This window comes from Falco naumanni, chromosome 14, assembly GCF_017639655.2.
Source record: "Falco naumanni isolate bFalNau1 chromosome 14, bFalNau1.pat, whole genome shotgun sequence".
NCBI lineage: Eukaryota > Metazoa > Chordata > Aves > Falconiformes > Falconidae > Falco > Falco naumanni.
In genome coordinates, this window is record NC_054067.1 from 16,455,562 (window position 1) to 16,480,044 (window position 24,483).

Sequence of the window (24,483 nt, forward strand, 5' to 3'; positions counted from 1 at the left end):
TGAATAGGGCACAAAGATGCCCTGGTACAATGAGAAAATAGAAACTCCAGGTAGAATATGGTTAAGGCAAAGAAAATGAACAAGGTCATAGTCAAACATTGGTGTAGAAAACGGGCAGAGTGGGAACACTGAATGTTATTGCTTTAAGCTCAGTGTGGAGTTAAGTGCAAGGGTTTTGACTATGGTGGGTTTGGATGTGCTGGTTGAGACTCATTTCACCTTGGTTTTAACTATCCAAAAATAAAGTTTGACATATAGCGTAAACTGTCAGTCAAGGCTCCTTTTCTAGTCAACAGAAAGGGAGAGAAAGAGAGAGACTCTCCATCAACAGGCATCACAGCAAGGCAAGGTGAATCCTTTCCCAAGAGCAAGGAAGGGAACAAGCTCCCTCTGCTCAGCTGGATGCTGCTGGCTGGAGTTAACTCATCTCTGTTCGAGCCCTGGTCCAGGAGCACTCCTCTAGGTCACCATGCTACTGATACCACCAGCAGATGGGAGCAATGGGTTTTCTGGAGGAGAGAGAAACATCTTTCAGAGATCTGTTTCAAAGCAACCTCCAGAACTCACATTCACGTCAGCAAGCCTGGGGCAGGACAAGCCTCTATCCCACACACGTGCCTGGCCTGCAAGAGGGGTTGTGTCATCTTGTGCCAAACACAGCGGCAAGCCAGCTTTGGAGCTTATATTTGATTTAGTTCTTGTTCTGTATGATGATGTTTGAGCTTGCTGATCTACCTGACCCATCAAAACCTGCTGGAGCTGCTGTGTCCTCTGAGCTTTGTTTCATTGCTTTGTCCAGAGTCTGAAGCTGAGATGGCGAAGCCTAAATTTAGACTAACTTCAGCCGCATGTTGCATCTGTGTTTGCACTCCACTTTCTGAAAAGATGATGACCAAACCAAATCCAGATTTCCTTTTAATCTGGCCTATTTTAAATCAAACTGCAAAAAAAGATATTAAAGCTGCTTCTGTGAAACATGCTGCTCCATGAATTAGTAATTGTGTTTACCTTCTACATAGGGAATTTTTTGCCTGTGTTGCTGTTTCTTACTGCCACTCAACGTGAGGAACTTCTATTCAAATGAGACTATTTCAAAGGGCTTTTACACTCACGTAAAGTCAGGGTCTGATTTACTTTCTGACAGTTATTTACTTCCCGTAAATATTTCACAGCCACAGGATCTCCCAGATGAAAGCAGAGTTTGCTCTGTGCTCCTGTTCAGGAGTCTAATTAAAAACTGAATAAAATGGGAGGGACGGAGCTTAAGTGCTAACCGCAATGGATGTGTCTGGAGGGAATTCAGCAGGAGAAGCCCGTTTCTTGGCACAAGTATTGAAGCCTCTGCACAAAAGCAGAAGAAAAATGCCCAACACATGAACCGAAAGCCCTGAGAGGGATGTGGGGAGCAGGGGAGAGGCTTTTAGGGATGGGAGAGCTATGAGCCAGCACTGCTCCTGCACAAACTATGCTGCTGTCACTGAGGAGTTGGTCCTGGTCACTATTCCACATTACCAAAGCCTGAATACCCCTCCCACAGCACAGGACCAAAGTCACCAGCAGCATCTCCTGCCCCTGCCATCCCACCAGCCCAGAACCACCACCCCGGGGACAAGGCTTCCACATCCACCTGTGAAAGCTGAGGGCATATCCTCACCTGGGGTAGGTCACTAATGCCACTGATGTCCAAATACACCCTAGTATCTCTAGTGGCTATGGGTCTTTTAACAGAATTGGTACTTTCTCCAGTATGTTAATCATTACAACAGAATGATAGGCACTGCAAAGGACTCCATAGCTGTGCTGTCTCTATATTTGGATAACTTCCCACAGTCACTGCTCTAGAAAAAGCCAGGGACTTCAAAGTAATCAAATAAAGAAGAAAAGAAAAAAAAGGGAAAAAAAAACCAACCAAAACATCAAGCATTACTTTCCCTGGATTTGAGGTTTTGCTTTGTTTTTTTTTTTTTTATGGCTTCCCTCAGCCCCCCTCCCCCAGACAGCTTGTTTGCTCTTGGTTAAGGAAAGATTACTTGCCGTAACTGTCTAGAGGGCAAGGGCAAATTGCAATTTGGTTAAGGTTTTGAGTGAGGATTTTTTGCTTAAAAGAGTGCATTTGGAGACAAGGGAGATTATGAACAATCCTTTAAAAAGATCCGCAAGCCATCAGGCTCTTTAACATTATTGATCCGTGCAGCCAGAGCACATTTTAAAAAAAATCTATCAGATTAAAATGGAAATAGCTTTCTTGTTCTGACTTCTCATAAACTTTATTTCATTTTGCAGCAGAAAGCTTCTCCGAAAGACGGGCAGTTGCCAAGCCTGAGGTGGTGGCCCTGCCGGGAACACGCTGTCCTGCACCCCTGCCAGCACCTTCTGCCTTTGACACAAACACATGTCCAGCAGCCACATGTGTGTGACAGTTCCATTCCAACAAAAAAAGGGATATTTCAACAAAAAAAAACCTCCAAACCTAACACCTCAAACTGAAAGAAGCATCTTCTAGCAGCTTGTTGCTGCAAAAAAACTGTTTAATAGGAAGGAACATGGCTTGGGTATGTATTTTAAATAGCCTTCTTTTGAGAATGTAGTCCAAGTATATCAAGATCTGATTTATGTCATCCACCTGAACAGCAAAGCTTTCATCCTCAAAGTGTCCATGGTAGGGGTCACAATTCTGGGTATTTTGTTTGCAAAATAAATAAAAAGAAACACTTGGCTTCCAATTTAGTGCTCCAGAAGTTGACAGCAATAGTCGTAAACAATAGAAATTATTTGTATTAATAGCCTTGTTTATTCTAATGATGTTGGCATTTTGTGACAATTAATTAGCAATAATGTTGCAAATACTATTACAAGTGAAATATGCACCATAAACCACAAATAATTTGACTGACCTATGTTCTAAAGAAAAATATTTACAGTAATGAGATTCTAATTATCCTTTGTTATGGCAGGCCATTCTCTGTACTCCTCTATTGATAGGAGACGTATTGTTTCAGCATTTTAGCTCAATTTATTTTCTCACATTTGCATTTTCTTATGCACAGAAAATGAAGGATGATCACTACCTTCTTTACTTTGCATTCAATTTACATCAACAGCACATTACCTCATCCTAACTCATTTATCTGCCACAGAAATTTGATAACAAAAGCTACTATCAGTCATGAATAAAGATAATTTCAAGTGGAGCAAGAAGAAACAAGATGAATTATAGGTTTCAGGACCTTTTGTTTGCTCAAGAAAAGGAAGATAAAGGAATTTTTCCACCTAGGCAACACAAATCTCGCAAGGCTGTAACTCACATTCAGCATCTTGTGTTTACCTGCAGCTGATCGGTTCTTTCTGCATACAAAAGTAACTCTAAACACCAATACAACCATCAACGTCTCTCCCATTTGCTGCACGAAGGAACATTTTTAATTTTTCAGATGGAGTGCACAGAATTTATGGTTCATAAGCTCAAGCAAACACTTGAACAACTACCCGAGGGTTACTGTAGCCTCAGAGCACCTAGTAGCTCTCCAGCCTGGGAGACGCAGGCACATCCAGCACCAAACGTACCCTGCGTCTCACCCGGCAGCCTTAGCCTGCTTGTGAGCCTCATGGTGCTGTGAAAAACACTATGGGATTCCCTTGCATTGACAATAGCGGAATATCCATCTCACTTTGCTGGAAACTTGTGAAACCTGCCAGCTTTCCTCTTCTAGCTCTTCTGCTTTAACAAGCCATCAGAGCCTGCCAGCCTCTTGCCGCTCTTCTGAAGTACAGTAGTAGAACTAAGCCAGTACCAAACAGCACCAGCAGCACACTCAGAAATGGAGTTCTACTTTAAAATGCCTCTGACGGGACCTTTTTGTAGTCAGGCAGAGCACTGCAAGCCCCAGTTTGCACGGTGCAATGGTGGGTTTCAGTTCTGCCCTGTGCCCGGGGAGTGGGGACAGAAGCAGGTGTTGAGGAACGGGTCATCGGCAGAAAGCCCACAAGCCCCCCACAGGGTGGGATAAATGATTTTGGCCCGCTTTCCCTACAGCTCCTCAAGGAAGGAGGTAGGGGGGAGATTTTTGACATTTCCAGAAGTGAATGTTTCATTTATATTTTCACAATATTCAGCATTTTCCCAAAAGCAATTACTCACCTTGAAATGGCTCTTCTTATTAAGGGGAAGTCAGAAGAAGTGAAGAAATGGGTTTTAAAAGTTGTAAGTACCCTATGGTTTCACATGAAAACTTACTCTTTCCTGTGTGAAAACCTGCTTTTTTCCCCTATTTCCCCCATCTTCCCTCTCCTTCAATCCACTCTGTGTCCAGTGTGGATGAGGAGCAGCCAGTGACCCTGCCTGGGCAGAGGCTGCCCTGCTCCCCTAAAGGAACCATCAGCCCCGGGGCCACCTTCAAGGGAATTGTGCTGGCTCTTTTGGATTAAATGTGGACTGTGCTGAAGCCTGTGCAAATGCTGCTGTGTACTTTCATACGGCCAACAATATCACCTGGGTAGGCATGGTAAATGCAGTGCTTCAAAGAAGTTCGTGATGCTGAATTCATTTATTCTCGTGCCATGCTCAGCCCCCCAAAGTGGCAGTAATATCCTACAGGGAGGAGATGAGCCCAAGGACTGCAGCTACCTAGCAGGTTTCTTGTACGTGGCCGTGCCCCCTCCAATAAGACCCACGTTGCCATTTCAAGCTTCAGCAATGGCACATCTGGGGAGCTTAAATTAAAGGGTTACCCAGAGTAAATAAACAAGCACTTGCACTTTGGAACTATTGACTGAGCTCCGCCACCCGAACAATTTGTTAGCAAGAGGTTTGGGCAGTGGGAGGAAGATGGCAAACATCCTCCTTGTACTCTCCATTTGTCTTCTGGGAGCTTGTCTGGGTGCCGAAAGAACAGGTGGGTTCATTTAAAACCTGGCAAGATGTTCACTTTTGGGTGCAGGGGGTTACTGACACAGGTGAAGTGACACGGTCTGTCACTTGACGGTGGACAGCTTGTGCAGTCTCGTAGAGGTGAGAGCTCAGAGGGATTGCTGCGTTTCGTAGCTCCTCTTTTTGAAGCTCCGGTTCTTTTCTCGGGAATGAAATAATAGTTTTTATGCTGATTTTACACAGAATGTGTCACAGGGATTAATTTTTAGAATGGATTTTTAAAAAATATTTTTTGCAGCTTTTAAGCCTTCAGCGCTTGATTCAGCCATTTTAGAATGCAGGCACCCACACACAGAAGGAAAAAAAGGGGAGAGCATTGCTGGTGGAATAACATCCACACCCCTGCGTGTGCCATCACTTTGTCCTGGAGTACAAACAAGTACTCACATCCATAAATCAGTCATTGGATTCAGCACTGCGAGAACAATTCAAAGCCAAAACCAGCATGAATTTAAGACTAAGATGCAGCCAAAATTGTAGACAAGATAGAACAGCTGATGGATGTGGGCAATCACACATAGTAATGCAGGCTGTTGCTTGATTTATTTGTAGCAGCAACAGTTCCAGCAGAGGTTGGTTCACGTCCAGTGCGAGTACTTGTTTGGTGCAAGGCTGGGCTTTCTTCTTTCATTAAAACATTGCAAGTCACAAAAAGAAAAAAAAAAAAAAAAAAGCCTCTCTCCAAAATGTTTGCTTAGCAAGGAAAAGTGAGCAGAACTTTGTGTTGGGACCACCGCCCACCCAGGGGTACCTCCTAGAAAATACTATACTCAGCTGGCAAGCCAGGTCTGTCCCACAGCCCCTTGGCCCAGAGACCCACCTCACTCCCTCCGATGCTGGTTCAGAAGTTGGCAAGTCGCATGTGAGCACATTCGTGGTGTGAGGATGGTTTCCAGCCAGGGTGAGTACCATGCCTGTGACCCCACGGAGCCTGCAACCTTCAGTTCAAACCAAGTATCGCTTGTAAAGCAGCGTGTGGGATCAGTAAGCAACTGAGAAAGCCTAGAGGGATCTGAGGGAGGCAAAGCTGCATGCATTAAACTGAGTTCTCTCCCATTACACGGGTTAATTACAGCAGGTGCCTGGCACATCCCACTGGGAAGAGATGGAGGAGTGGGTCTAAGGCGGCTGCTTCGCTTCATGCAGGGCAATGTGTGGCTGCTCCACATCGGGTTCCCCGGGCACGAAGCACGTGGAGACCCCAACAGCCTTACAAAACCAAGGAAGGCTGCTCCACCGTTCCCACCTGAAACTCTTCTGCCCAGCCTGGGGACAAGCTGGAGGCTGCAGCCCGTGCCATGGGGAGAAGGGGACAGGTCTCCAGCGAGGCTGTGCACCCCTGCAGTGCCACCATGCTCTCAGCACCTCACTCGGCAGAGCAGGCTCGCTGCGGGATGTACATTCGTGTCCCACACATAAACCACCCTGAGCTGGGAGGGGACCAGCCACCCCACAGGGGCTGCAGCATTTGAAACAAGCCTGGCTTCTTCAGAGGCCAGTGCTTTAGCCATCAACATCTACTGCCAAACAGACTAAGGTCAGGATTGTAATGCACTCCTCCTTTTTAACCAAAACCACACCAGCATGAGGAAGGCAGAGGTGCAAGCTTGCTGTACATTGCAAAAACCGTTAGTTCAGTCTGCTGCAGAGAGATCTTTAGGTGCAGGGGCTGGTTACACCATCAGCGGCATGGTGTAAATCAGAGCAATCTACCTGGGGCTCATGAGAGTTCAACAAACCTGATACTCTGCGGCTTGGGAGGGGCTGGGATCTGCTCTGGATCAAGGGCAGCAGGTAGCCATGAGAAGGAGTGAGTGGCTGGTACTTGCACCTCACTCTCCTCTGCCCACCTGGCTGAGCCTGTGCTCTCCTTAACCAGCAGAGGGGCCAGAGCCACGGGTGCTGGAACCCCTTCCAGCACAGAGACCCTAGATAAGGGTCCACGTCCAGGATGGCCACCAGCAGCTCCAAGAGCTGCTCTACCGTGCCATCTGGTGACAACAGGGAATGTGGCTGCAAGTGCCAGGAGATGGTTGGGGCTTGAGGCTGGGGAGGCAAAAAAGCAGGAAGTTCCTCTGGAGGAACAATTTCTTTTTTAGAGTGGTGGGATGGGGGAAGAGTGCTCAGCAGAGGCGGGGGTCTCCGAGGGGTGGGTCAGGAGCAAACACTGGTAGGTGGCTGCCACAGGAGGGCTGCTGCTGCTGACCCTGCCGATGGGACACGTGGCCCTGCCGGGAGAGCATTCATGGTACCACCATGATGGGACTGCACGTCCTTCTGTCCCTCACCAGGCAGCCACCATGGGAAGGCTGGTGGCCACTGCAGACATCCCAGCTAGACTGTGGGTCCCTGCAGCACCAGCAGCTCTCTGCTGGTGGTGCCTGCCCAGGCGCTTGGCCAGCAAGGTGAAGGAGGATGCACACCACCTCGTTGACATGATGTGGTCCAGGAGGTGAGGAGGGCTCATGTCACCCCTCCTGCCAGCAGGAACTGGTGGTACCCCGGCACATCGGCAAGGCTGAGGAGCAGGGAGAGAAGCAAATGGCCTGTGGCTTCCAAGGGCCATGGCTGCTTGCAGAGGCAAATGGCTTTTCACAGCCAGAACAGGCAGAGGCAGCTAAAACATGACAATTTCTGTGTCCAGCAAGACCTCACCAAGCAGCAGCATGAAAAAAACTTATTATTTCCTCCTCTCAAATAGCTTATTCCGGTCTGTGCATCTATGACAGGAGACAGTCATACCATCCGCTTTAGGGTATTTTAAGCATCAAACTTCAGTGCTCCTAATCACCCCCTCACCATCAGCCATTTCTGTCTATTGACTGCTTTGACCCTTGGCTCTCCAGATTTGATCCTCTGAATTGCACGTAAGTTAGACACCAAAGAAACCTCAAGTAGACGATAACACTCCTGAAATGCCCCTGGCCATGGGGCAATGGGGGCGGGGGGGATAAGGGGGTGAATGCAAGAACGGGGATTGCTTTCTAGAACAGAGCCGTGACAGCCCATCCCAGCTGCACCACATGATGGCACATGCTCCTCTCTAGCTCCTATTTCTTTTCAAATTGCAGTCTTCCTCGAGAGCAAAGAGGCGAGCTCGGTTCTGCACAGGCAAAGGCGAGCCAATTCAAACAGGCTGGAAGAGGTTATTCCCGGGAACCTCGAGAGAGAATGCATAGAAGAAAAATGCAGCTTTGAAGAAGCCCGAGAAGTGTTTGAAAACACAGAGAAAACAGTGAGTATCACTGCTGCAAAACGGCAACACCTCGTTCCCCCCCGTCTGCACCTCCAGGAGCCTTTCAGGCCAGGCAGAGGGGAAGGAGAAGCGAACAGCAAGGGCAAACCTGCAGGGGCCAAAGGCAGCAGCTATCGTGCTTTATGATATCGTTATTTTGTGATCCATCAGATGGGCTGGGGAACTGCTTTAAAGGTTTGTTGGTGACCATTGGGATGACGGAGGTGGTTGTTTTCCTGCAAGTTTTTTGCTTTAGCTTTTGAGTCATCCCTTTACTGCTTCAGTCAGGCAGTGCCCAGAAATTAGAAATCGAAAGAAAATATTTTTTTTTTTTTTTCCTTTGCAGATGGAGTTCTGGAAAACATATATTGGTAAGAGCTGCTTTTTTCATGTTCAAATGTATAATATTCATCTCTCAGTGCATAAGTAGCATGATGTTTATTGAAGCAAATTTATTCCAGCATTCAGAAACTGCGTTATGACAGAGCTAGTCAGAGTCACGCACCCTAAATCCTGCAGCCACCCAGCCTGGGCCTCTCCCATTTGTAAACAAATTGCAACCAACAACAACAACATTTCCTTTGTTCAAGCAGGTCTTTTGAACAAACTTCAAAAACCTCACAGAACAAAACCAGTTCACGCAGACCACTGGATCCATTCAGCCCAGGTCCAGCTCTGGGCTTCTAGTTTCACCCATGGTACAGAGTAAAACCAGACAGCAAGAATTAACACCCCTCCAGCAAACAGCAAATGTTCTGTTCTCAAGCAGAGATCTCCAGTTAAGGCACAGCCTCGTGCAAGCACAGCATGAATCCCTAGAAATGCCATATTAAAGTGGAGCTTCAACGTGCTCATAGCAAATGGCTGTTTCCAATTCACACCAGTGGCCCCAAACCCTTGCTTCTCCACCATCTGCTTTCCACCATCCATTTTCTCCTTTTCAGCCTCCACCCCCAGCAACTCCTCAGCCCCTTACCGAAAAGATTTCAGTGCCCACCAAAACAATCTGAAACTAATTTTAAGGGCCTTTCAATAAATGAACTGCTTTGTAGATTGGCAAAGCACCCAGAGCATCTCACTAAAAAGCCTTAAATAATTCAGATTATTCAGTCCAGACTATAAAATAAAAAGCAAGTTACATTTTCACTGTAGGACTGTCCTCCAAAAACCCAGCTGCTGAAACTCAGCACTGCATTTGTTTCCCTGCCACTCTTCAAAAACAACGAGCACCATATATTTCCCTATCACCCAAAGTGCCTGCTTTACTGTTCCGCTAACAAGCTGCCATTCCCAACGCGTGCAGCCCGCAGGAGATCACCCCTCGCACGGCACCCAAGTGGTACCAAGCCCCGATTGCCCTCACCGGGCAGCAATAACCCCGCAGCCCCCCCCCTTACACGCAAACCCCAGCACCACCCCTTAGGCAAGACACCACCGTTTTGTCCCTGTTTGCAGTCTGCCTGTTGTATTCCAGCCCGTTCCTGAAAGCACCGTTAGCAGCCACGCTTACTGGTGGGACACAAACAACATTCCCCTTCCTCCGTGCCTTTGCAGAACCATTTCAAAGCGCATTTCCCTGTAATTTAACGTCACTGAGTCACTCTTCCGAGGTGTTAGATCACCAGTTTTGCAATGCTGGGTATTTTTATTAAAACCTTAACTTCTGAGCTGTAGGCAACTGTGAAAATAAAAGCCCTGACATATGAAGAAAAATCTAGGCCAATTCATAGTAGCACAAGATGTAGAAAGAACGAGCGACTGAGGCTCTCAATCTAATACACGGAGAGGTCTCCGAACCCTAGTGGACAAGCCCAAACCTTCAGAGGACAAAGACAGTAGCGCTAGAATGATTCAGATTAGGAAATCCTAACTGTTCTTGAGGAAGCAAACCTTCTATCTTTGTCTAACTTTTCTAACGAGGGAGACTGAAGAGGAGTCCTGCTGAAACGGGTGGAATTAACACACAGGGGCAGGGCACCTAATCAGGACTCGGTACGAAGCACCGCTGCTGACGCTACCCCGGTGCTGAGGTCGGCTGTTGTGCACTTGGGAGCCAGGATCTGACTCTATTTTCCATCACAAAGAAGGAAGGTGTGCGGTCTTTTGCTCGTCTTTGACAGGAGGCTTGCACAAAACAAGGCTCCAGTGCTTAGTCGGCACCAGCCGTGGTGGATGCTCATGTTTGTTCGTTCTCCTGTCTTCTCTCCAAGATGGAGACCAGTGTGACCCCAATCCATGCAAAAACGGAGCCGTTTGCAAGGACGCAGTAAGTTCCTATGTGTGCTGGTGCCCAGCTGGGTACGAAGGCAGAAACTGTGAGATAGGTACGTACCGGGGGCTCATCCTGTGGGTGTTCTGCCCTACTTGAAACCCCATCAGATCCAAGTGGGTGCAGAGTTCCACCCCACTAGGGGACAGCTTCAGACATATTTTGCCTTGCTGTTAGGCACTACCTAAACGTGCAAATTCAGCCTGTTGGCAACGGGATTACAGGGGGACATGCCTGGGGATACAGGAGAGGATGTCTCTGTCCTCTCCTGTCCTTGGTGGAGCCCCAGCTCCACCTCTGCTGAGCACCGAGGTGCCCGCTCTTACGCAGGGTTCAAGAGAGACACAGGCTCAAGGTCTTTTGTTCGGGCACGCTGCGGCTGCCAGTGCAAATGTTGACACAGAGACCTTCCTTTATCTCCCCAGCACAAGCCTTTCCGGGGCTGCTTGTCAATCAGGGGTGACATGCTCACCTGCTGAAAACGACAGTTTTCCACCGACCCCGATGGGGCCCCTGTGCTCTCAACCCCTCCCGTCCTTTCCCCACTCCAGGCTGGGCAGCAGGTGCTGAGCAGGGCAGGATTATCACAACCTCCTCTCAATGGCACTCTGCTAAATTCATAATTATAATTATCACTAGCAACCTTGATTCAGAAGGCAAACAAAAGGCAAATATTTTCCTGATGGGTTGAGGAGTTTATGAAAACCAAACAGCTGATAATTTAAGCAAGTGGGATATTCAGCTCTTATATTTATGATATAATCAGGGGCTGTGCGGCTCACATAATGTGCTAGACTCACTGCACTAATAAAAGATTCTCTTTCTAGTTGTGCTTCTGCTCTGGCAAGAGAGGAGTGTACGTTAAAAAGAGCATTTCAAAGCTGCATCAAATTTAAATAGTCTCATTGCAGATTTCTCGTGGAAGTGAGACAGGAGCAAAAATAGAGCTAGAAGTGAGGCGTGAAAAAGAGCTCTGTAAAAATAGTAAATGATGGTATTAAAATGGCTACAGGAAGGGAGGTGTCCTTGAGGAAGTAGGAGTGGAGTTAATCTGCTGTGAAGTTATTTGAAAACTCGCTGAGAATTAAAAGGGCGTCTGCGGATTAGCGGTTTCCCACCTCCAAGAGACGGCGTTCCCACCGCAGATGAGTGTGAGGTGGGGTGGGAGAAGACACGCACAGGTCACGTGAATCTTGCTGTGCCTCAGGTCGGGACGCGTTTCATCAAACATCCTGCTGAAACGGGTCTTCCACGTCAGGCTGCAATGATTTATCGGTATGTCAGGAAGAGCTTATGACTTTCCTTGAGGTTTTAAATCCAGAGCCCGGCAACAATCCCGGGACAAAGCCCTTCTGGAGTTCAGGGTTTGTTCCCACTTGACACAAGATGTTCTCTGCCAGCATCCACAGCAGGGCTGGATTGCTGTAAGCGCAGGGAAGGAGGAGAGCAGGACGACGGTGGGGAAATCACGTGGCTTGTAACCAAATATTTGCAGGAGTCCTTTACGGTCAGGCTGCCAGATTTCAGGCAACATGCAGCTGTTGGAGGCAGGACGCTGCGCCAGGGCCAGGCAGGACCTCTCACAGGGCCATTCTTCAACCTGCCTTCTCAAAGAGGTGCCCCGTGCTCCTTCGTTATGAGCGGAGACATGATGCGGAAGGAGAACACTCCTTGCAAACAATCATCCATTTTCCATAGTCTGGGACAACCAGAGTGGGTTATAGGCTGAGCCCAAAGGCCCGAGTCCCAACAAACCTCTGACCAGTTGTATTTCAAAAGAGTTTTCACAGTTTCATTTTCATTTCTTTCAGACTTCACCTGTGCTATTAAAAACGGAGGCTGCAAGCACTTCTGCAGGCATGACCCACCGCAGAAAGTTGTGTGTTCCTGCGCTGCTGGCTATAGGCTTCATGAAGATGGAAAATCCTGTGAACCTACAGGTTGACTTTAAAGTGTTTTTAAGAGATTTGGGTGAAAGTTTCCAAGGTCTTGTCCTGGATTTAGCTACATGAACCTCACAGAAATGCAATCTCCTGTTGGAAACCAGCCCTGTTTTCCTGGTTAGCAAACGTAAAGAGCCTGACCCTGCACTTTCCCAAGGGCAGGTGTGGGGTCAGGCTTGAAGGATGCATTTTGAACACACTTTTTTTAGCCTAGTTGGGTGGAGAAGGAGGGGAGTCGTCCAGGAATTTGTTCACAAGGCAAATGCTCATTTCAGATGGCTGCTCGCACAGGCACCTCTCCCACCTGCAGCTGTCTTATATTTCTAGATATGGATCAGTGGTTTTCTGGAGGCAGAAACGTGATATTCACCTACACCAGCATACACACTGGTGTCCAGCCAGCCAGAGCTCACTCCTGTGTTCTTCCAATAGGAGCCACTATTTAGTTACTGATCCTACATAGAGGATGCTCGGGGCTTTTTCAGAAAAAGACAATCTTTCTTATTGTAAATACTCCTGATTGTCGGTTTGATGGCTGGCCCTTACTCACTGTCTTATAATTACCTGAGCTGGATGGCAACAAGTGAAGCTTTGTGGTGATGCGGTCCTCCCAACAGTGTGCATCTGCACACAAAGACCCTCAGCAGGAACTAGGCTGTGTGGTTTAGCTGTGGTATTGAGTGGGGTGGAAGGGAAATGTATTGCTTGAGGCTGCAACTTCATAAAGGGCTAAAAAATAGGTGGTTCCTGTTACATTCCCCAACTTCACCTCACTCCTGGGCTATTACAACACCTCTAACTACACCAACACGTGCAATCCCAACCCACTGCAGCATGGCAAGTTAATTGGGCATCAACATCTCAGAAGCACATCTGGCAGAGGAAAGAGGAGATCGAGTCGAGAAATATTTTGCCATCTAAGGTCAATTTAACATTTGATGCTATCACAGTTCTAACACCTGAGAGTAACAGATTTGCACACCTAAGCTAGCATGCAGGCACCTGCACAGGTGAGTTAGTTTCTGAAGGTCTGATAACTACAGCCAAGGACAATTCCAGCTCCTGAAAGTGCTGACTTCCAGCAATCAGTGTAGGAAGTATCTTAGGCTGGGAGTCCTGTTAATGGAGATCATTAAGAGCTCAAGCCTGTGTTGCCCAACATGCTGTATCACTTTCACTGGACCAGAAAGTTTTACTGTTAGCAATAAGATCATCTTTCAGGTTGGGTAATTGTCCTTCCTGCAAAAGCTTAGCTTTTGTTGGCTCTGAAACATTCATTTCCTAGCCTAACCTCACACCTCACGGATAGCACTTTCCATCACTCAACACTTATTTAAGCCCTATTCCTAAAGTGGACTGTATTAAAAAGAAAAAAAAAAAAATCTCAGCAGGCCACACTTACATCTGATTTTACACTGATGTTTGTTTGCACAGTGCTGTCAAAAGCTTTTCAGATGAAAGACAATGCCTGATGCTATTTACTATTTCAACTACCACTATCAGCAGGCATTCAGCGCACACTGCGTAGGAGACAAATGGGAAGAGCTCATCTGAAATGAGCCTACAGATGAGATCTTCATTAACAGAGAAAATCTACAACTCTAGAGTTTATTAATGTTTTCCTCACCTTGGTGCCAAGCAGGATTATCTGTACAATTGGCAGATATTACTTCCTGCCCTCTCCCAGCTGGACTTTTATTGTTCTGGAGTTCCTTGCTGTAGAAATGTCAGCCAAAGGCTCGGCTGTCCTCCACAGCAAGCCTCCCAGGTATGCAGCTCCGCATCCCGTGAGATAAAGGCACAGCTGCACTGTCCTGTCGGACACGTGCACTCTCACACAAGCTCTATTCTTTTTAAAAGCTGTTCAGATGTCATTTCTAAAGCCCAGAAACAATTCCTGCTTTTGCTGCTCTTACACATTACCTGCACTGCAGCTCAAAGGCACAGACATCTGTTTGCATCAGAACACACAGTCGGCGCATGGCCCTGCGTGTTCCGTACCGGTCCCAAAATAGGCAGCTGAGACGAGGCAACGTTTGCCTCCTCGCTGCTCCTTTGGTTGCTGTAACCCTCAGCATGATACGCAGCCAGTCGTAACCGTGACTGTTTCTCCCCCAGTGCCGTATCCCTGTGGAAAGATCACAGCTCCTGAAGCGAAGAGCAAGCTCACCCGAGCCATAAACACCTTTGAGCACTGGAACATCACCACCGATAATGACGACGATGCTCATGACGAGGTGCTCGATAACGTCACAGAAACCAGCACCGCCGCCACCACGAAAATCACACCGATAATTAAGACGGGCACCAGGGTTGTTGGTGGCTCAGACAGCATGAGAGGCGAGGTGCCTTGGCAGGTACTGGCCATTTCTGCAGCTCCCCTGTCACCCCAGCAATCGCGCTCTCTATTCATTTCCTTCTGAATGCAAGACCATGTTACTTCTACACACCCACAGCCCATCTCTAAGGTTAGTTTAGCAATTGTTCTCAAGTCTAACAGGAGCACCGCTTCATTCAGTTCACAGTTTTATGCCACAGCAACAAAACCTGCCTGGCTGGGGGTCTATGTGGCAAAAAAGCCAGCAGTCAGACCACAGCAGCTTTAGCTGGTGGGGCACAAAGGACCCGGTTTTGAGCTATAGCAACAGATCGCCCAGTAGTCCATGAATTTACCATGATTAAGCTGAAGGCTGAAGGGGTCGAGCTTTGCAAGGAGCAATGCAGATCATTTTTTAGCTCCATCAGTTGCAACAGATCCATGATAATTCATACCAACAAAGGATCTGTCCTTGTATGACTTCTACCGAATCCAGCCGCTCTTTCTTTATCCAACTTGCAACATCCTAGTCATCTCTGCCTCACCAAGAATGACATCAGAGGCGAAGGGGGGGCTGCAAAGAAACCTCCTCCAGCCCACCACGCTGCAAGTACTTTAAAATTATTGTCAAAAGAAAAGTTAGCTCCTAGCTTGGATCTTTTTCAAAGTCATCTACTGCCCTTAAATTCTACTCTGGCTTCAGCAGGCACAGAAATCTCAGTGGCTTGAGAGTGTGAAGTAATAAATCCAGATGAGGTTTTAGAAATGGCAAATCTCTTTCAGTTGCAAGCTCTGGCACAGACCGGCACTGGTGATGTCAACGAAAAGCTGCCCGCACAGGGACGTAAATGCCCATTCACGCAGATCAGCCAATCCTTCTGCACCTGCTGAGGGAGTGAAACAGTGAGCAGGGTGTATGTAGAAAGGTCAGGAGCAGGCATCTGCCCTCCATTTCGGAGCTAAAAAAGCCAGCAATGTGCTGGGGACATACACGGCCACCAGAAGCAGCAGCAGGAGGTTTGTTGGGAGGTCATGTTTTGTGTCTGAAAGGAAGAGGCCGTACCACTGCCCTAGCCACGCAGAGCTTTCTGGCACAGCCTTTTGTGGGACAAACCGTAAGTGATGCTGGCACCCACCATGCATTCACAGAGAGTCAAGAGGAGAACCAGAAAATTAAATAAGAGAAATTGGTATCCATAAAAAAAAGTAAATTCACACGTTACAAGTTCGGCTAGTTGGCTGTGCTCACAGAGACCTTTACCTCCCTAGGCACCCTCCAAAAAAGATGTGGTTGCCCTTTTGCCAGCTGGCAAATGAAGATGCTCAACATGCTGGGATCCAGACAACAGCCAGGAGGGGTGCTCCCTTCCCCACGGGGTTCAGGGTGATTGTGGAGCTCAGATCCCAGTGACGGGTCTTATGAACCATGTCTCTGGTGGCTCCGCAGGCAGCCTCGCACCTGCAGGCACGTGTGGGCACTGGGCTCTGTGGCGCAGCAGCCCCTGGCAGCCTGCGCTGCCCTCCCAGGGACAGTGGCATGGGCTGGGGCAGAGCCCATGTGGGACTCCATGGAGGGGGGTGGCTGCAGGCACAGAGGCACTTATTGCCATGGGGGAGCTTCATCCTCTGCGTTATGGATGCTGACCTCCTTAAAGTGCAGCCGGCTCTGCCCAACGAGGCATCAAACGAGTAAATACGTGAGAAGTATAAGGCAGATAGACGGTGATGAGCCACATCACATGAAAGGAACAAAACGGGTGAATTATAAAGAAAACCTTCTTTGAAACACAATCCTCCAAGCCAGCTGATCAATTTAATTAGAAGTTTTAGCATAAGGGATGTCCTGGGTTGTGCTCCATAAGTGCTGAGGCAGTTAGATGGCCAAATGAAATGGGTAGTTGAGATTTTGTCCCTAGCTAACTAGTTAAGATTAGTCACCAGCAAAACAGTTTTAGGATGCATGGGCAGAAGTGGTTATATTTCAGACGCTATTTCAGACGCTTTGAGTTTTATGTGGAGGTTTATGCCCTCCCAGCCTGGCAGCAAAGGGAGAAGCTCAGTGGGGCAATAATACACGTGTGGGGCAGCGCTGGCCACCCTCTGCGGCAGGTGGAGAGGCAGGCACTCCCTGAGGAGCAGCATCTCAGGCAGCACTGGGTCTGTACGGCCTAAAAGTAGCCTTGTCCTACAGCCAAACAAAACCCCTGCATCTCGCTTCTCTTCCATGCCTATTTAACAAACCCACAGGTATGATTTCCTTCTGCTCCTGCAGGTTTATCTGGTGGACAGCCAGGGCGTGGGCTTCTGCGGCGCATCCATCATCAACGAGAAATGGGTACTGACGGCGGCGCACTGCCTGCAGCCAGGCGACGACGTCACCGCTGTGGCAGGTGAGACCCTCGGGCAGCGCGGGTGAGGGATGCGGGCAGGGCTAGCACTGGCCAGGCACAGGGCACTGCACAGAGCCCTGGAACCCATGCCACCATGATGGGCAGCAACGTGGCATGAGTTGCTTTGAGGCACCGAGGCCCCAGTTGCAGATGGCAGCATTTCAGCAGCCTGGTCCCCTGCAGGTACCACCACCTCTGGTGGGAGCGGTGAGCTGGGTCTGTCCTTGCTCCCAAAACCACGGAGCTGCCGGACCACGTTGCAGACAGAGCTCAACCTGACCACAGGCAAGCACACCTGAGCCAGAGAAGACCCCAGGCTGCTTAAAAAATCTGTTGAGTTCAGCTGAGATGCTGCTTCATGAGCTCGTGTGATGGATTTTTATCTCTGCTGGCCATGCAGGATTTCTGCTCTTCTTGGGGGTCACACTAAGTTTTCACACAACTCTCGGAGAATGAATTTGTGTGGCTGGCGCAAGAGGGGCACCAGCAACCTGACTAGCTCCTTGCAAGGAGAAGATGACTAGTTTTGCTTCTAACTTCTTTAGAAGTAAAAAGAATTTATGGACTGAAGTAGACAAATGCGGCTGGCATGCAGGAAAGCATGCTTTTACAGTAGGGTCTCTGGGGACTAAGGCAGGGGCAGTGTGGCCAGACTGCACAGCAAGTGTTACTGCTACTTTACAGTACAAATGTTAACTCTGCTTGAAAAACGGGGTTTCCCCCCTGACTCTTGGAACCCAGCTGTTCCAGACTGCCCACTAGGCAGCCTGCTGATAACAGCATGGCACCTTGGCAAGCATCGTGGTGCCACATTTCACAGCTGTGGCAGAATCAGCTTCTCCAAGTTATTTGTTCCCCTTGTATGAGTATCGAGTGTAGGAGGGTTACACCGGTAGCTACAGGAGGGGAACACTGACATGGTTAGTAATTGCCACAAGCAGCGCCGAGAGGAGGCATGGAAGAATCATGCTTTCTGTTTAAATGCTATGAAATGTATTAGTGGCAAAAATGACATTCTACCTGAACCTCCAAGCGCTGAGTTCATGTCTACAGAAACAAGCTCATCAGGAGGGCTCCAGCTGCGTCTTCATCTTCCATGTTTCTGCAGCTGAGCTCCTGGGTGTGCCTGGCCAGACCCTGGGGACCCAGTGCCATGGAGCTGGGCACCACCTGCCCTGTGCTGGCAGGACAACGCTCACAGCTTGCACACAGCATTTTTTGCTATCTACTTTCAGGTGGTTTTGCTGGAAAGCCCAGCACAAAGCCCAGCCTTGCACCTGCTAACATGAGAAAGTACATGCCCAGCGCAAAAAGAATCTCCCTCCAGAAAACCACATTCCCACCTGGCAGAGGTTTTGCATTTGCTGCACCTGCATGCAAACTGTCCCTCCTTTCAGGCTCTCTCCTGCTTTTCACCCACCCTCTCCATTTAGGATGCGTTACCAGCCAAGTCCCCTTGCACTACCTTCCCACTGCTCTGCAGCACTGCTGGGCTTCCAGGGCAGGATTTTGGACAGGCAGCAAGTCAAGAAAGCAAACCACATTTTTTCAGGGCTTCAGGGACTATTGAATTTGTGCCTGTGCTATGTACAACATCCAAGTCCTTTACGTCCATTCACGCTCAATGTTCAGCTTTGTACGTAGAACCCTGGGAGGCCCAGAAACTGATAGCAGGGGGTGGAAGAAGCATTCCCCTTCCCTGTCCTTCTTCGCCTCTCCACTTCAACCCCTGAAGCATATTTTCAGATCCCCAGCAATAGTAAGCAGCCGTAGCATAAGAAAAACCTTCTGAAAGTCTCCCCCACATCTGTCTCGCACTTACACTGGAGAAGCACAGCCTGCGAGGCAGCTGACGTTCACACTCCGCTGCAAAGAAACCCTCACAGAGCACATCAGCCACCAAAGCTGCCTCCGCCAGGCACCAGCATTAACGTGAACACAGAAAGCTGCCTCACCTCTCTCGCTGGGCTCCGTGCTGCTCCTCGCAGGCAGACGCAGCAGACACAGGACACTGCCAGGGCCAGGAACACTGCAGATATTGTTTAGAGGAGATCGTATATTCTGGAGATTACAGCAAAGCATGTAGAAATACCGCAGCAGGGGTTAAACGCGCCCTGTGTCTCTTGGGCTGCAAGAAAGCAAGGGGGAAAAGTCATCCTGCTCTTGAGCCTTCAGCACAACCAGTTCACAGGCAGGAGAGGGAATTCGGCTACAGGCAGAGCCAGGCGCTGCCCATTTGCCAACCCAAGAGCAGAGAACATTTTCCCTTCCCTCTACCTGTTACACAAGCCGGAGGGGAGGTAATAGGCTGCCAGCAACTCAATCACAGGAGCCTGAGGCTGCCAGCAGCACCCTGCATCATGAGCAGCTGAGCCTCCCGCGTGCGACAGGCACCCAGGGGCACCTGGGAGCACTGGGGGGGGGGGGGGGGGCCATTTGTAGCCCTCTGCACTGCATTCTGCATTCTGCCCCATGGTTGTGTGCTTTTATAATAGAGAAGTTGGGTTTCTTTCCACCAATAAAGGACTTATTTTAAACAAAGATTTTCAGTTTGAGAGGCTTTCCCTCCTTTGATGCAAGGGCAACATCCCCTTACATCTCTTTGAGGGTGCTCAGTCCCAAAACAGCCACGCTGTTCCTAAGCTTGGCTAAACCATCTGGACCTTTGGCACTTGACTGGCCGGTGTGTGCCTGGTGTCACACTTTGGGGTTCAGGTTCTGCCAGCTGCAGGGACCCAGCAGATGCTGCTGTGGGGGAACCTCTGACACCCCTTGACAAGGAGCAAGCAGCCTTGCCAGCACCAGGCTCAGAGCAGCCTGCAGGCTGGGGCACACAGTGCTCATCCCTTTGCAACCACCTGGTGCTGCTGGTATCGCATTGGGGTGGCATCCTCAGGGCACGGCCGCTGGTCTGGCCACAGAGGGGTCCAGCCGAAGCCACATGTGTCTCCACAGGTGAATACAACACCAACGAGGAAGACAACACGGAGCAGCGGCGTAAAGTGGTGAAAATCCTTCCCCACCCCACGTACAACGCCACCATCAACAAGCACCACAACGACATTGCCCTCCTGGAGCTGGACCAGCCACTCAGCTTCAACAGCTATGTCACCCCCATCTGCCTCGGCAGCCGGGAGTTCACCAACACCCTGCTGAAGCACGGGATGGGGACGGTGAGCGGCTGGGGCAGCACGCTCTTCCGTGGCCGGCCGGCCACCATCCTCCAGATCCTCAAGGTGCCCTTTGTTGACCGGCCAACCTGCCTCAAGAGCACCTCCACCACCATCCTGCAGAACATGTTCTGTGCAGGCTTCCCAGCCGGGGGCAGTGACACCTGCGGGGGTGACAGTGGAGGTCCCTACACCACCGAGATTGAGGGCACCTGGTTTCTCACGGGGATCACCAGCTGGGGCGAGGAATGTGCCAAGCCAGGTAAATACGGCATCTACACCAGGGTCTCCAAGTACCTGAAGTGGATAAAGGAAATCACGAGGCTTACCTAACCCACGGGAGGTTACGCCACGCTGGGGTTCGGACTGATTCATTGAAGAGAGACCACAGAAATCTATGTGGTTTTTCTCAGAAATCATTGCAATTTAATAAACATTTCTAAACGAACCGATTTCTGCTCTTGGGAGGCAAAAGTTGAGAGAATACCATGGAAATGTGGTAATAAGGAAATAAAAAGCCCTTTTAATTACCCGTGACTACATTCCTGAACACACCAGCACTGCCGAGATGGTGTGAGTCCCCAAATCCCAAAGGCAGGGGCTGCTGCGGATTAGCTGGGGCATGGTTCACACGTGGCCCGGGCCAGCGTGCCACCAGCATTGCCCACGGCTGCTGCACAGCACCACAGGCGAGGGGAGCCCAGCAGGCGCTGGGTGCCTTGGGCACCGGCATCCAGCTGCGGCCTCTGCAGCAGAAGCGCAGGAGGGAGGTGAGCGCGCGGAGCATCGCACCCCCAGTGCTCTCATCCAGGCGTCTTCACGTGAGCCGGGCTGGGATGGATCATGGGCAGCAGGAAATGCTCCTCTGCTTAAGGATGGCACAAAATTGGCTGTATAAATGACCTAAAATCCGTATAAAACTCACCAAAAGGTAGTAGCAGGCTTTACACTAATGATTTCTGCTGATCCCTGTTGGGATTATAAAGAGAACTGCTTAGGGCTCATTACCTGCCCTGGTCTCTGTATTAACCGTGTTATATTAGAGGCTGCAGCCACAGACGTGGCTGGTGGTGATGGAGGCAGCGCATCGCCCTTCCCGGACGACCTTGTGGGCTGTCCCCGGACTACAGACGGCATGGGACACCCCAGTCCGAGCAGGTGGCACAAATTTTGTTGGGGGTGCCTGCCCCGTGCCCAGGGTGGGCACTGGCACCGAAGCACAGGGACAGGGGGGTGGCATCTTGGGGATCTTGGGCATCTTGGGGCAGAGGTCCTCTGTCGGGCTGATTCAAGTGGGCTTAATTTAGTTCCCAATTTCAAAGGAAGGGAATAATCCCAAAGGACAGGAGGTTTACCTCTGATCAGTGCTGGTTCGCCTCGTATCTCCTTCCACAGAACACTCCAGGGGTGCATGGGGAAACAGCGTGTCCTTTGGGAACCACGCCGTGGTGCCCGGCACAGGCAGCTTGGGCACAGGCTGCAGGCACCACGCACAGGACCACGGCACACCCCCAGAGGCAGAACCCCGCTGACAGGGGTTCTCCTCCTCCCGCCTGGTGGGATATGCCCCCAAGACCACCTCTCCCCCCACGCCACCTGCACAAGGGCTGTTGTTCCCAGCACAGACCCCGTGCACCCACCCATGAGTACGGCCCCATGGCCCCCAGCCCAGAGGCGCCTCCGGCCGCATGCTGGGATGCAGGGGAGGCTGGTGATGGAGACACCCCCAGCCAGGGCAGGGTTTCAATAGCTGCTATTTCAGACATCGGTATGAGTGCTACGGTGCCTCTCCCAATTTCATTGCCGCTGTGATTAGCAAGAAGCTAACTGGATCATCTGCCGCTGCTTATTTTAAAATCAAAATGCATGTAAGAAGGTTATATTTGTTCTAAAGAAATAAAATAAAACCAACACCGTGAGAATTCTATTTTTCTCTAGTTACAGCAGAGGTGTCTTTGGACAGAATTGCGTATTCTCATATGAATTTATTTAACAAGTTTTTAATCTTTAAATATAGATTTAACACATTTTTTTTACAGGTACATATACAATATAATTCATTTAAACTTGCAGTCAGAGAAAATTCTCTACCGTAATTTATACATATACATTAAGAGCCTAGTTCAACAGCATACTTAAGGTAACATACCATGTCGTGTGCAAAGTTTCAAATGTTAAAAATCTCAGACTGTACATTCAGATTTGCAGAACTTATCAACCTCATAAATTAATAAAAGCTTAGATTTAAAACTATGGAAGACAAAAAAGATTAAAACCATTTAATATGCAATGTGTGCTATGTTTGAGACAAATATTTACAGTTGTACCTCAAAACGTGTACTGTTACCACAATAATTGTTACCACTATAAACAGCCCCAACAGTAACTTAAGACACTCCTATTCTTCCACCTGGCAAATGCACTGTGGCCAATTTTGAATTAGACTGAAATAATCTTCAGTGACTTAAAACCCCCCTGCTGTGATTGCTGGTGGCTGAAGATTACTGGGATCCTTCTAGGTCTTGCAGTGTTGCTCAGTTCAGACGCAGCTGGTCACGTTTTTGGGGGTGTACGGAGGGGGGTTACCCACAATACCGGCCACCTGAACTGGAGAAGCACCCATCACTGCGTGCCAGCATGCTGGGGAACCCCCCAGGCAACCACAGCCACCAAGCAGGTTCGACAACCCCTCCATACAAAAATGGCCACCAAAAAAACACCCCCCAAACCCCGGTATGTTTTAACTGAACAACTTGGGACTGTGTCTAAGAATCCACGGTTCACAAATCGAAGTCAGATCATCAAGGTCCCCCTTTAGTCCACAGTATAAAACGTTTCATTTTGACGGGACAGAGCAAATTCATTACCGCATGCATAACACTAGTAACCCTGCTCTCAACACAGTCAGATGCTCTTTGCACACATCTTAAAAGTCAAACCACCTGTACCTATGTTCTACAAAAGCAAAACTAGACAAAGAAACACAAAATTAAATTATGAGTGTTCAGTGTTCTTTTTTCTTTCTCAAAAATTCAATAGATACATTATTGTTAAAGATGCTGAAAAGTACAGTCTTATCACAAGAACATCCTTAGTGCAAACATGGACATTTAACTTTGATTTATGGCACATGTTCCAAAAGTACATACATTTAATGTAAACTTCAACACTTGCTAGATACAGGTTTCAGCCTCGGGACGCTTTGGGACCCTAAGTGATGAGCGACAACCCTGAGTTGTCAGTTTGACCTGATCCAAACCTCACTGAAATCAACGGGACTGACCGCCACGGGCTGCAGTCAGACCCTAAGTGCAAAAAGAGGATCTTTAACGTTATTGCATCTCCACATGTGAGTCAGCCAGGTAATGCTCTTACAGAACATTACATTCACATAGCTGAAGTAGGTATTTAAGACAAATCCATCCATAAAATCAATTAAGCAGGACATACAGCTTCTTGTGGTTTTTTGTTTGATTTTTTTTTTTTGGTTGGATTGTGGTTTTGGTTTGGTTTTTTTTGGTTTACCAAAACTCAACTCTTTTATTTGCAACTTCAACAGTTGTCAGCTAATAAGTAGGTAAAGCCTTCAACCTGGAGAGGAAATTTCAAGCATCTAAACAAAGTGTCAGGAAACTGTAGTGTACTTCTCTGATGAAACGTGATGGATGTCATGGAAAAACAGCAGGTGAAATTAATAAAATACTGTACTTTCCATAGGAGAAACAAAAGAAAGAGCAGAGAATGGCTTCCTTTATGACTATGAGAAGCTGCTTAGGACCCCAGTCCCGTTCAGCGCAGATGAAGCTGTGGAGGTCTGTGAATGTGATGAATAGTACAGGACAACTCCAACTATTGTGCTATTTCTCTGTAACACTTAGTTGAAAGCTTCCAAAGAGCATCGAAAATAGGATGCTACTAGTTCACCCTTAATTCAAGGGGAACTAAACTTTCTCGTGTTACACAGGCCAGCATCTATAAAGTAATGAAGAATGATGTTAATATTAAAGCATCTTATACCAAGAAATACATTGTTCCCTGTAATCATGTAACATTTGTATAACATAAAAAAGTAAGTGCGCTCCTGCAGTTCTCCCTATAAGTTGAACTCCCACTAGCTCCAGTGAGAGCCTTGCCTAAGGCAGGACCACAGGGTTTGACTCATTTCCATCACCTACCACTTGATTATCACAGCGTGGCCAGCGGATACCTTCTCTAGACTCCTTATTTTGTCA

The 24,483-nt window shown here is 48.6% G+C and overlaps 2 protein-coding genes across 3 annotated transcripts in view; one reads left to right on the plus strand and one right to left on the minus strand.

Moving 5' to 3' along the window:
- The first annotated feature begins 4,765 nt into the window (after nt 1–4,765).
- On the plus strand, nt 4,766–20,781 carry F9 (coagulation factor IX). Its single transcript, XM_040614306.1, has 8 exons — nt 4,766–4,892; nt 7,999–8,162; nt 8,509–8,533; nt 10,373–10,486; nt 12,243–12,371; nt 14,493–14,731; nt 16,964–17,081; nt 20,037–20,781. Exons 1-8 carry the CDS (start codon nt 4,826–4,828, stop codon nt 20,582–20,584), a joined length of 1,404 nt encoding a protein of 467 aa, XP_040470240.1. The 5' UTR covers nt 4,766–4,825; the 3' UTR covers nt 20,585–20,781.
- A 96-nt stretch (nt 20,782–20,877) lies between these two features.
- The window catches only part of MCF2 (MCF.2 cell line derived transforming sequence), a 62,495-nt gene continuing 58,889 nt past the window's right edge, over nt 20,878–24,483 (minus strand). For both annotated transcript variants that reach the window (XM_040614304.1, XM_040614305.1), the window contains one exon: nt 20,878–24,223. In XM_040614304.1, the coding sequence (XP_040470238.1) occupies nt 24,183–24,223 (41 nt within the window). In that variant the 3' untranslated portion in view covers nt 20,878–24,182. The remainder of the gene's footprint in view (nt 24,224–24,483) is intronic.

Bases quoted from the DNA above. Each gene is read 5' to 3' on its own strand.
- F9 (XM_040614306.1), top strand. From the start codon at position 4,826: ATGGCAAACATCCTCCTTGTACTCTCCATTTGTCTTCTGGGAGCTTGT. The intron at 8,534-10,372 runs GTAAGAGCTGCT...CTTCTCTCCAAG, and splicing joins GTTCTGGAAAACATATATTG to ATGGAGACCAGTGTGACCCC. The intron at 17,082-20,036 runs GTGAGACCCTCG...GTGTCTCCACAG, and splicing joins CGACGTCACCGCTGTGGCAG to GTGAATACAACACCAACGAG.